Below are 11,773 nucleotides of genomic sequence, written 5' to 3'. Positions count from 1 at the left end.
CCCCCGCGCTCCATCCCTCCCACCCGCCGCCGCCGCCGCCGCCCGCGCGCCTCCCCCCGCGGAGCGAGTGCGGGTCACCGGGTCACTGGGTCATTGTCTCCGCGCCCGAACCCCGAGCACCCCGTGGAATCCCCCACGTCATCATCAGAACCATCAATGAGATGCAAACATGAAAGACAAGAGGAAGAAGAAGGACCGCACCTGGGCCGAGGCTGCCCGCCTGGTACGTACTGCCCCCCGCCCGCCGCCCGCGCGTCCCGCCGGCCCCGCCGCTCGCCCCGCGCCGGCCCGCGGCGGCGGAGACGGCCACTTCCAGCCCCAGCCGCCGCCCGCTCGTCGGGCTCCTGCTCTTTGTTATTCTGCGGGAGTGGGCTCGCCCAGGGGCCCCTGTGTGTGTGCGTGCGCGCGCGGAGGGGCGCAGTGATTATCTCGGGGAGCCCCGCGCCCGCCGCGCCCGGGACCGCCCGGGACACTTCTCCCGGTACTTCGCTGTCGGGGCTCGGCTGTGCCTTCGCCACGGGTGGATCTCCGAGCGCTCGGCCCCGCTCGACTTCCCTCTCTGCCGCTCCGGAGACCTTTGTGTGGCAATTACCACTCCCTCCCGGCCCCTCCACCTCCCGGAATTTCATCAATAACTCTCTGTGCACGGTCTGTGTGTCTGTTCGGCGTTTGTGAGTTCATACATTTTACACGTGCATGCACGGTGTGTGTCCGACACGGACTTGTGGGGCGTGTGCATGTGGGCTAGGTCGTGCGTGTCTGTGTGCCGTGTCGTGTGCATTATGTATGCACACCGATACGTGCATGTTTCGTGTGGATCAAGTTCGTTTGTGTTTCGTAGGTATTGTGTTCTGCTCGATGTTTGTGTGTACATTCAGTGCACGTGTGTGCAATTTTTGAGTGTGTGTGTCGGGGCGTGTGTGTGTTTGGTGAAGTTGGGTCAGTGTCATTTGTAGTGGGAGGTTATTAAGAGTGTACAGCTAGGTGTGTTTTCATGCTGGCTTCCTGGGCGGTGTTATTCGGCTGCTTTTCTTTAACCTTTCGGAGCTTACGTTTTAATCATCGAAAGAATGTCTCTATAGAAATGCTGGTTGGCAAAGGGGCGTCAGCGTCTTTGGTTTGATGCATGTGTATGTGTGGGTTTTTTTTTTCTTCTTCTTCTTCTCTTTCTTCTTTTAAAGGACAGCTGTAAACGGATTTTTTAAAAAGGATATTTCTGTACAGTGTGCCTCACGGGAATGCAAGGCATTACATTTGAAGCTCAGCCTTTCAGGGTTTCGGCTGCATAAATTAAATATTTATTTAGCAACTTACTGTCTTTTATAATTGGCCAAAAGAAAGCAGGCTGCATGCAGTAGAGGGCGGGGTGCGGGGTGGAAGACCACAGAACATGTTATTGGGTTGACTTTGTAAAGATTGTTTTACTATAACTGTTTTTTTTTTCTTCTTCTTCTTCTTAAAAGCTTTTGAGTAACTACATCATGCTCAAGGAGAACATTTGTCAAAAGTGATTATCTGAGTTTGGTTGAAGGGCCTTGCTGGTATGTTTCTGGATTGGTGCAAAGGGTTTTAAATAACTGACCCTATTGCCCTATGAAGGAGTGACAAAAGTCCCTTTTAATTGCGGTTTAATTATTGGAAGCTGAAGTGGCTAGGCCCCTTTACTTCATCTCTTAATTTGTTGTAGTGTATATTATGATTTCTCCTCTTATCTGTGATTGTGTTAATTGCTAAATCACTCACTGTCTGTGGATGAATGGGCAGGTGATAGTCATTCTTTAATGAACTGCATCTGGGAGAGGAAACTTATCTGTGAGGAATATGTGAAAAGTAAGCAGTAAGTGTAAAGGAGATGCCAGGTTGATGTTATCACTGAATTTTGCTAGAGCATAGTACATTACTTATTGTTTGCTTAGCCATTAATTCAGAATCGTGTGGGGCGTGTGCAAGGCTTCTGAAAATGCATTATTCAGGTTCCTTGGAGTGGCAATCAAGTGTTATAAAGCTTCAGTGTATGTGTTTTAAACAAGTGAGTGAGTTGACTTATAAATATTTTAAAATAATGATTCATGAATTACCTGTATCTGCCTGCAGAGAATTATTTAACAAATAATATTATTCTGATGGATTTAAAGCTAACCATTTGTATTCAACTAGTATTTGTTACTATTCTTGAAAATACTGTGCTCTCTTTGATCTAGTTGTAATGGATCTGTATTGATAAATCCTGAAATAGATTTCTGAATCACAGCTTTTTGTTAAAAGTTGCCTTTTTCTCTTACAAAGTTCATTGATGGGAAAAGACACACTAGGAGTCATCAACACAAAAGAATTAATGATAGACCAGATGTCTCTATTTTAACCAGACATATTGAGCTAGTAGTTATGGTAATTTTTCAATTTGGTTCAAGTTATTTTTCCCCCGGTAGTTGTACAGATGTGTATGTATTCAAAATGTGACAGTTGAAACAAAATACTGAGCAAAATAACAAGTAATTATACTGGAAATATCTTTCTCAGAAATTTGTGATTTGTAATTGAGACATGATCATTCGTAACTTACTATGTGAATAAAAAAGGATCCATTTGAGTAATATTGATTTTTTTCATGTTTTCTTTATGATAACATGAATACATATAGACTTAAACTCTCTTACGAACTTGCATGAAAAAATTTTTACTCTTATAACTGTATTAATTTACACTCAATTAATAAGGAATGCTGTTTTGGGGGGCATTTCTGTGCTATAAATACTATCATTACATATTTCACACTGTCCCTGATGATCTCGCTATGGTTGTTGCTGTTAAGGACTTTTAGCCTTTTCTCCATCAAATGTTAAAGTAAATGTCTGATTTTAAAAGTAAAGACTATGGATGGACAGAAAATATGCATGTGGCTCTTGCTATATATGAACTAAAGAGAGTATCCAAATTAACATTAAGAATAACCTTCCCATCATACCATGTATACTATATATCTCCTCCTGGAGCGTGTGTCTGAGCGAGATATCTTGGAAGAGAGGATATCAGGGGAGAGGAAATGCAAAATACATTTTTTGAACTGTGACCAAAAGCTTCTGTTTCCATGTAGCTTTGCATTCATTTTTAAGAAAAATATAGATGGAAGAAGAACAGTTCTTTGTAGAGTAAGAACTTCCAGTCGACAACAGAATTTGTGCTTGCTTTCTTTGTGAGAAAAGTATATGGTCTGTAAATCTACAAACTCTGAGTGCCAACTCTAGGGATTTTGCTTTAGATAGAGATGCAGCTCTCAAGCCCTACCATTTTCTTGTAGAAGTATGTCATGTTTGTATGTGGTGAGCTTGCTTAGCTTAGGCAAGAAGGAATGGTAGTATGATTTTTCTGTATTTTCAGGAATGTCGTGATTATTAACAGGCTGCCATTTTAAAACAGTAAGATCACATCTTTTTTTTTTTCTTCCTCTCTCTCTCTCTCTCTCTCTCTTTTCCTGTCTTTTTGCCCTGCATCAGTTGGAGAAATTTCAGCCTTCAGCCTCCTCCACTCCCCCTCAGCCTTCTGCAGTTGTGGTTGTCACTTTGCGCATTGCCATTTAATATGGAGGCTTCTCCTAAACCAGATGCATTTTCATCTGTTTTATCTGCTCTTCTAAGGTTATAGAGTCTCAGAGGATCCCACAATCACATGGAAGTGTCTTCTGTCTTAATATTTGTAGAGCACAATAAGAATAAAAATCAAAACCATAACTCATGTCGAGCTGGGGCTTTGACTTTAATCCTTTTGACTTTTATCTCAAGTCTTCACTCTGTTACTATAAATACAGTTTAAACCATTGTGAAAGGATCTTCATGCTTCTTTGTTAAAAAAAATGGGGATTTGACAGGACTTTGTTTTACTGCACTAAGGGGTTTCTTTGTTACTGGCTTAACACAAAACATACTGTTATTTATATATTTATTCTAGGTTAATTCTTTTTTTTTTCCTGACATGCAAAAATGTTGTTGCTTTGAGAAGTGCTTTTTGATAGTTCCATCACTTTGTTCTATAGGGAATGCTGCTGGTAAGATAATGATTCAGTGTATTAATTTGTTCCCTGAGTTTCTTCTGTTTGTTTCATTCCTTACAATCTTTGTTTAGTCCCACTGGCACCTGAAAATAAATCTTAACAATCTTCAATAGCTTTGTGCTTGGTAACATGGCTGATTTATTTGCTCGTAGTTTAGGTACATTCACAAAGGTAATGACTATTAGTAGGGTTTTTGTGGGGGATTTTTTGTTTTTGTTTTTGTTTTTTTGTTTTTTTGGTAGTTCAAGGTGACCTTTGGGGAAAATTTTTTTAAAATGACAAATTTGCCTCATTGTTGGGAGAAAACAGATACATATATCTTTATGCTATAGCGAGAGCTACTGAAGGTTTTAGTAAATTGAAATTCTGTAAATCATATTCTATTAAAAATTAAGTGGGGTTTTATGAATTAAAAGGAAATCTGTGTGAATCTTTTGCATGGAGAAGATTCTTTTGCATAATGCATTATATGCTGAATAAACTCTTAGGGTTCCTATGAAATAAAGCCGGATGGTATTGGTAGCTGTTAAAATAGGATACAATTCATAATTGTTAATTTACTGGTTGCCTTGTCTTTTGTCTTTGTATTTTAGAAATATATACAGCTTTTCAGGAATGGTGAACATGGGGATGGAGTGGGGAGCACTGATAATTGCTTTGGCTTTTTCTCACTGGGCTTGGATTTCAGGTTATGAGCAGGCCTTGATAGTTGAGAACATTTTGACTTGTGATTTGGGGTAAGCCCCAAAAGAGCACATGAGCATAATTGTGACAGTGCTTATCGGCTTAGGAGCCTGGCTAACTAACGTATATGGCAAGTGTTTTATTTTCAATCGCTTACATTTCAAGTGGTTTGATTCAGCTCTTTTCTGTGATCTACACGTAACATCATCTTTATGTCTGTATCTCATCATCTCTTCTTTCAGATGGGGAACCTAAATTTTCATTGCAATTTGAAAGATGGGGAAGAGTTTAGCAATCTCTCTGCCTCTTTGAGTCTCAAGTTGGGAAAAACGTGTTTGAAATAAATGAGAAATGTGAACTTAGGTCTAGTGCTTATGTTGTTAATTTTTTATTTCCTGCTGACATGAAAGGGAATTTTAAGAGTTGATCCTTTCTTAAGTTTTTCCCTCCTTTGAGAAAGTCTTTGGTAGCAGAGGATTCCTTGGCTGTCAGAAATGGACCCTTGGCGTGCTCTGGCTTTTAGACTTGTAGAGTTGTACCTGTAAAGGAGTTTCACCACAGAGAATTGAACTTATAAAGTAATGAAATTTAATATTTAATAATATAATAGTTTCAACCTTCACTGAAATGCACTGGAAAGGTGAAGTATGGTCCCTAACCATTTTGAGGGTTCCTACATATACAGCTCAAATACTGGGGAGGATACAAAGATACATCCTCAAGGAGTGTTGAGTTCAGTAGAGGAGACGAGGAATACTGGAGGAAGACTGAGCAAGACACCATCTGCAGGTGTCATGTGAATGATCAAGCAGGTGCTAGTTTATGGATTCACAGAAGGGAGAAGCTGTGTGGTATGTGGAGATTGCAGAAGGCTTAATGGATTAGGTGAAACTTGGTTTGTCCTTGATATATGAGTAAGATTGAACTGGTGATGAGAGGGGAACATTCTAAGAAGAGAATCCTGCATGAGCAAAGGTGTCATGTGAGGCACGAGGATGGGTTCAGTAGGCCATGAGTGGACAAGTCCACAAATACCCAAAGACTTGAGGGGGTTGGCTTACATTGTGACCAGATTAGGGAGCGATTTGCAAGTTATTTCAAGAAATTTGGGCCTTGTAAATTGTAGTGTGGGGCTGGTGAGATGGATGGTAATAGAAATAGGGTTTCTTTAAAAACACACAAAACAAAATGACTATCTCTCATAGAGAGAGGAGACACGAGTGCTCTGGGGATGTCTCTGAATGCTTCCATTATTGGGTAATAGAGTCCGAAAGCAAAATTGATGTTAGAAACATTTTAAAGGATGCAGCTTTATTCTGTCCCATAGCCTTTGCCAAATGAGGTAAAGTTAACATCAGTGAGTAATATACATTACATTTGTGGAAAACATACACAGGGCACTTTGTTACCTAAAATACTCTCTTGAGATCAGTAGGTAGCTAGGGGTATTTCAGTAACTCAGTCGCCAAATGTGTGGTTGAATGATATGCCCAGTATCCTCACCCTGTCTGTAAGGAGCAAAACTGGCACAGGATTTAAAAAAAAAAAAAATCTCTTTCGTGTCTTTCTGATTTTTTAAAAATGAACACAGGCATTTTAACTGATGTGAATTTAACTGATTTGTTGCATGGGGGCATAGGGAGGATCCAAGCCTACAGCAGACTTATTTCCTGCTTTTCAGATGGCCTGCTTTTCATTTCTCTCTCTCTTTTTCATCAAAAGTCTGCATACAATTATTATGATTATTAATTTATAACTTAAGACCCCCACCCCCACCTCTCCTGCAAGGCTCATCAGTAGCAGGTCCTGGCTCCTTCCTGATAGGGCCGGGAGGAGGGGCATCGGTGTGGAACCACTTTCAGCTACTTGCCGGCCACTCAGTGGCTTGATTGTTCTGCTTTTGTCCCTGCACAGTTGGTAGCTGTGGAAATCTAGCCGGGATTGAAACTTTCCCTGAAGAGCCCTTGGGGAACAAATAGAAACATTATATGATTAGCCACATTGTTTTCATTATTAAACAAATCTACATAAAAGGGTAGCAATTAACAGCTTTATCAGCCTGAACTTAGGCACCTACCTCTCTGCTTCCCTCAATATTCCCACTTGAAGTGGGAACAATTAACTGTTGCTGGTTTTAATGTCAGCAACTGACAACATTAAATTGGGAATAGGCACTTCTCCTGGTTGATTGACATATAGCCCTCTGACACATTCTTATGTGTTTTAAGGCAAACTCATGCCCTGGGGTTAGAGCCAAAGGGCTTGTCAGAACATTGGCTTTAATAGCTGAAATGTATAACCTAAATGACATCCAAGACCTTAGCCTTTGGTGGAACTTTTAGAATCTGAGGAATCCTCTAAGGCAGTGCAATCTACACTTAGTGGACACACTTAGAAATTGTAAGATTTTTTTTCCCTAAGTATATAGATGTATCATTTATTTTACAAGAGTTGTTTACCATGCACTTATTTGGAATATATTTAGCATAAATTAGTGCATGAAAAACTACATAATGATGTTTAAGATAATTCCACAATTGCTATTTTTTTGGCAAGTGTTGTGTTCTTCAGTTATGCTGTTGTTGATTTCCAAATATATTATTTATGACTTAAAGGGAGGGAATAGGATGGACCCTCTTCACCTTATTCAGAAGACAGATGGCATTTCTGAGATTTCATTAACTATAAGGTATTAGAACCCATTTTAAAAATTTCTTGGAGTTAGAAATTGAGGTAGGATCTTTGGGCTTCTTTTCCAGATCAGTTATAGAGAAAACATGATATAATGAAGATGTTGGTTATTCTTAGTTTTTTTTTTTTTTTTAATTCTTAATGTCAAAAATAAATGACTGTATATATAATTTGTACATATATCTGAACCTTGTTGACTGAAGAACTGAGTTGCTGTTTGGACCATCAGGATTCTGTATGATGCTCTTTTAGTGTTCTGAGACTCTGTTTTGGTGTGGAGGAAGGGGTCCCCACACATATAACAGGCAACACCAGTGGTATCCAAGTATTCAGCTCAGTTCTGCCACTATCTACCCAGAGACATCATCAGATTCAACAGGTTAAGGCTTCAGTTCTACAGTAGTCACCCTCCACCCCCTTCAGAAGCCAATGGCAAGTCCAGGTGGTTATTACTTATGATTCTGACTGACCTACCAGCCATAGCCTGGAAGTTCCAGTGACATCTCCATGGACTTAAGAGGCCATTTGCAAGTATTTCTGACTGTCTGTAAATCAAAGCTTCCCAAGACCTCTTCCTTGGGCTTAATTAATTTGCTACACAGTTCACAGAACTCTGAGAAACGTACTGCTTGTAGATTACTAGATCACTAGTTTATTATAAAAGATATGACTCAGGAACAGCCAGAGGGAAAAAAAGCATAGGGCAAGATAGGGCGTTAGGGCATGGAGCTTCCATGCCTCTCCAGGTGAGCCACTCTCCCAAAGTCTCCACGTGTTCACCAACCCAGAATTGATCCGAACTCTGTCCCTTTGGGTTTTCATGGAGGCTTCATTACATAGTCATGATTGATCAAATCATTGGCCATTATCCAGCTCCTCTTCCTCCCCCAAGGTCAGGAAGTAGGAATGAAAGTTCAAACCTAATCATATGGTTGGTTCCTTGTCAACCAGCCCCCATCCTTAGGTACTTTCCAGAAGTCATCTTATTAACATAATGAAAGACACTCTTAATCTTCTCAATGCTTAGGAAATTCCAAGGTTTGGGGAGCTCTCTGCCAGAAAAAGGACAAAGATCGACTACATATCATTATAATTCACAACGTCACCCCCTCCATTCTCCCTTCCCCCCACCATGCACACACAACAGATACTCTCTTATCTCCTTCCTTTAAAATATTGTCTTCAAATTCTTGCAACCAGAAGTTGTCTTTCCTAAATCCTTTCTGTTTAATTTCTTGTCTCTTTTAAAACAAGCCAAGAAATTAAATTAAAACATTTTGCATCAAACTTCTCTGATATTCTTCTTGTTCCCTTTCCATCACTGTCCTTGCTCTTTCCTGCTTGATTTAGGGTCTCCTCCTCTTGGTTTCTCCTTTAGTGTCCGTGTATCTTAGAACGCTGCCTATCCCTTCCATTTTATTCTCATTTTCCTCCCGTCCCTTGACCTTCTCACCTGCCTCAGTGGCTGTTCTCTCATGATGAAGACTCTAGCCTTGATATTTTCCCTAAATTTCAGACTTATGTGAATTATTCCTTTTGTATCTCTATGTACTCTGAGTATTTCATATGAAATTTATCCAGTTCTGTCAAACATTTATTGGATATCTCCCATAAAAGTGTTGTACATTGGGTACAAAAAGAGAAATGTGATCATATTCTTGTCTGTGTGGGTTTACTTATATGTGTGTACATAAACACTGGTATCTGAGGAGAGTGGTAAAAATTCCATCTTAAATATAGCTCACATTCAGCTCCTCCTCTTCATTAACTGTATTTTGTATAGTTCTGACCTTTCAACTAATTTTGTCTTTAATCTCTTTTTAAAAATCTTACAGAAGCTGTGTTTCTCTTTCTAGAGTAGATCTGATCTTACTGAATCTTTTCTCTGCTTAAAAAGTCTTGTGATTATCTTCAAGTTAAAGTCAAACAGGTCATGGGAAACCCTTTTCAATATTGGCAACTCTTCTTAAAGGGGTATGTCATGATTGTTTTTCCTAATAATATGGAGAATTTTGCAGTTTTTGTTACACATCACACCAGTGTCCCATTTTCTACAGCCTTCTACAGATTTATTTTATGTTCTTTTAAAACACAGTGAAGATAGTTAAATTCATCAGTGGGTAGTTACACGTATCAATATTTTACCATCTTCTGTGCTCAAATCTGTTCTTGTATCATACTCCCTCTTCTTTGTAAATTACTTCCTTTAACAGGTTTTGTTTTGTTTTATTTTGTTTTTAATGAGGGGGCTCTGGGTTCATGAACAGTCTTCAAATATCTAAAATGTTTTTATATTGCCCACCCTTAAATCTTTTTTTATTAAACTTCAATATTTTGAAATAATTATAAACTCATATGAAGTTCTGAGAATTAAAAAAGAGAACTGTGGGAAAACGACAACATGATCCACCTGTTATCCACACTCTTTCCCTAAGTCCTTCCTATCCTCATAAATTGAATCTGAACATGGTCCAGATTGAATGTACAAAAGTGGCCAAGAGAAGACTTAGGAAGATTATCCCCCAAATATGTAGATTATAATTCAAACAAGAGATGTCGTCACAAAGTATCACATCTTTCATTTAAAAAAAAAAGTGGAGAGACTTGATAGGGAAAAACTGAAAGATCAATGTTGTTCTCACCTTTGAGTGATAATTTAGCTAGTTATAAAAGTTTTAATTGACAATTTTTTACTCTTAATACTTTGGAAATGTTTCTTCATTATGTTCTTATATGAGTAGTTGTGACACTGTGTCTGAGCTGAGTTTATTACTTTTTAAGAGGTAATATGCTTTTGTATTTGAGAGTTGTTATGTGTTCTGTTTACCCTTGAGATTCTGCACTTTTAATACTCTGTCTTAAGTGTTTATGGGTGGATTTGTCTTAATTCTGCTTGGTATTGTGTGTGTGTGTGTGTGTGTGTGTGTGTGTGTATTTTAGAGTATACTTTATTGTTGTCTTCTTTATGCCTTACACTTTTAGTCACATTGTAGTGTAGAACTTACCTTTGGCATTGTATCCCCACCTGACCATGAATTCTTTGAAATCTTCTAAGAGGTCCCTCAACATATAATACTTTAATATATTTAGCTTATGGTTTAGAAATGATTTAAGAGCAATGCAGAAAGGACCCCCCTCATACTGAACAAGATACTGCCATGAATGTGTTAGCTTTGTCAGTCAGGATTATGGGTTGCAAGCAACAGAAAGCAAGTCTTGATAGCTTAAGTAGAAAAGGATATTTTGGAGTCTATAAAGTAAATCATATAATCATCAGGAAGGATCAAAAAAAAAAAACAGGCTGGAAAAATAGACGAGGATCAATAGAGCCTGGGCAGCACACACACACAAAGTCATGCTATAAGAATAGTTGGGATATTGCTGTGGGCACCACTAATGGTCAGCACTGTGACTTAGTGTTGATGTAGGACACTGCCCTTGCTGCCAGTGTAGCATATGAGTCTGCTTTGTCTTTGCATCACAGGTTCGAGAATCAAACTCATAGGCAGATGCATTTAATTGTCAGACTCTAGTGCCCATATCTATATCTTAGTTGTTAGGGACTGATGAAGAGGTGTGTATGGCTCTTCAGTATCACAGTGGAAATCTCTCCATCTGCATTTTCTTAGCACTGATAAAGTAAAAAAAGATTAAAACCAAATGCCTCATTTCTTCCCCACCTCCTGCTCCCAGCAAGTCTTCTCTTTCTCTTTCATCTCTTGGTGAAAGCCACCACCGTCTTCACAGTTGTTTAAGCCAGAAACCTTTTTGTCATCATTAACGTCTTTTTGTATTCTTCCCCTTTTATCCAGTAATCACTGAGTTCCACTAGTTTTATCTCCTTTGCTTCAAATCTTCAAATCATTATCCTTACATCCTACACTTATATCCATTTCCACTGTAATTTACTTTGACACAGGCAGTATATAGGTTAGGAAAAGAATAAAGAGTAATGACGGGCCTAAAAGTCAGGCAGATAATGTTTGAGTCTCAATTCTGCCACTTACTGTGTATTTGACCTTGGGCAGATTAGATAATATTTCTCAATTTTAGTTCATTGTATATTAGCAGGGAATAACATAAAAGAGTGGTTGGAATATTTAAATAAGGTAATGTGTATAATGTACTTAGCACAGAGTCTCACATTAGAAGATGCCAGTTAATGTTCATGTCGGCTGGTTTTCCTTTTCTCCCTAAGTTCCTGCAGCAACCTTGTAACTGACTTCACTGACGACAGACTTGCCTCCACTCAGAATTATTCTTCTTATTGCATCCATAATCATGTCTTTAAAGGTGAAACTGGTTTATGATACCCCTTGAGGCTGACTTAGTTTCTGTAGGAAACAGATG

At 39.1% G+C, this 11,773-nt stretch overlaps 1 protein-coding gene across 2 annotated transcripts in view; it reads left to right on the top strand.

Annotated features, from left to right (window-relative positions):
- Positions 1-50: 50 nt before the first annotated feature.
- ASXL3 (ASXL transcriptional regulator 3) overlaps positions 51-11,773 on the top strand; it is a 186,383-nt gene continuing 174,660 nt past the window's right edge. Inside the window, exon 1 of one of the 2 annotated variants that reach the window (XM_032859662.1) lies at positions 51-223. In XM_032859662.1, the coding sequence (XP_032715553.1) occupies positions 170-223 (54 nt within the window). In that variant the 5' untranslated portion in view covers positions 51-169. The remainder of the gene's footprint in view (positions 224-11,773) is intronic. The other variant, XM_032859664.1, reaches the window with a different exon arrangement.

The sequence above is a fragment of the Lontra canadensis genome, unplaced genomic scaffold, assembly GCF_010015895.1.
Source record: "Lontra canadensis isolate GAN:19392208 unplaced genomic scaffold, GSC_riverotter_1.0 scaffold17, whole genome shotgun sequence".
Taxonomy (NCBI): Eukaryota; Metazoa; Chordata; class Mammalia; order Carnivora; family Mustelidae; genus Lontra; species Lontra canadensis.
This window is presented reverse-complemented; position numbering and strand designations above follow the sequence as displayed.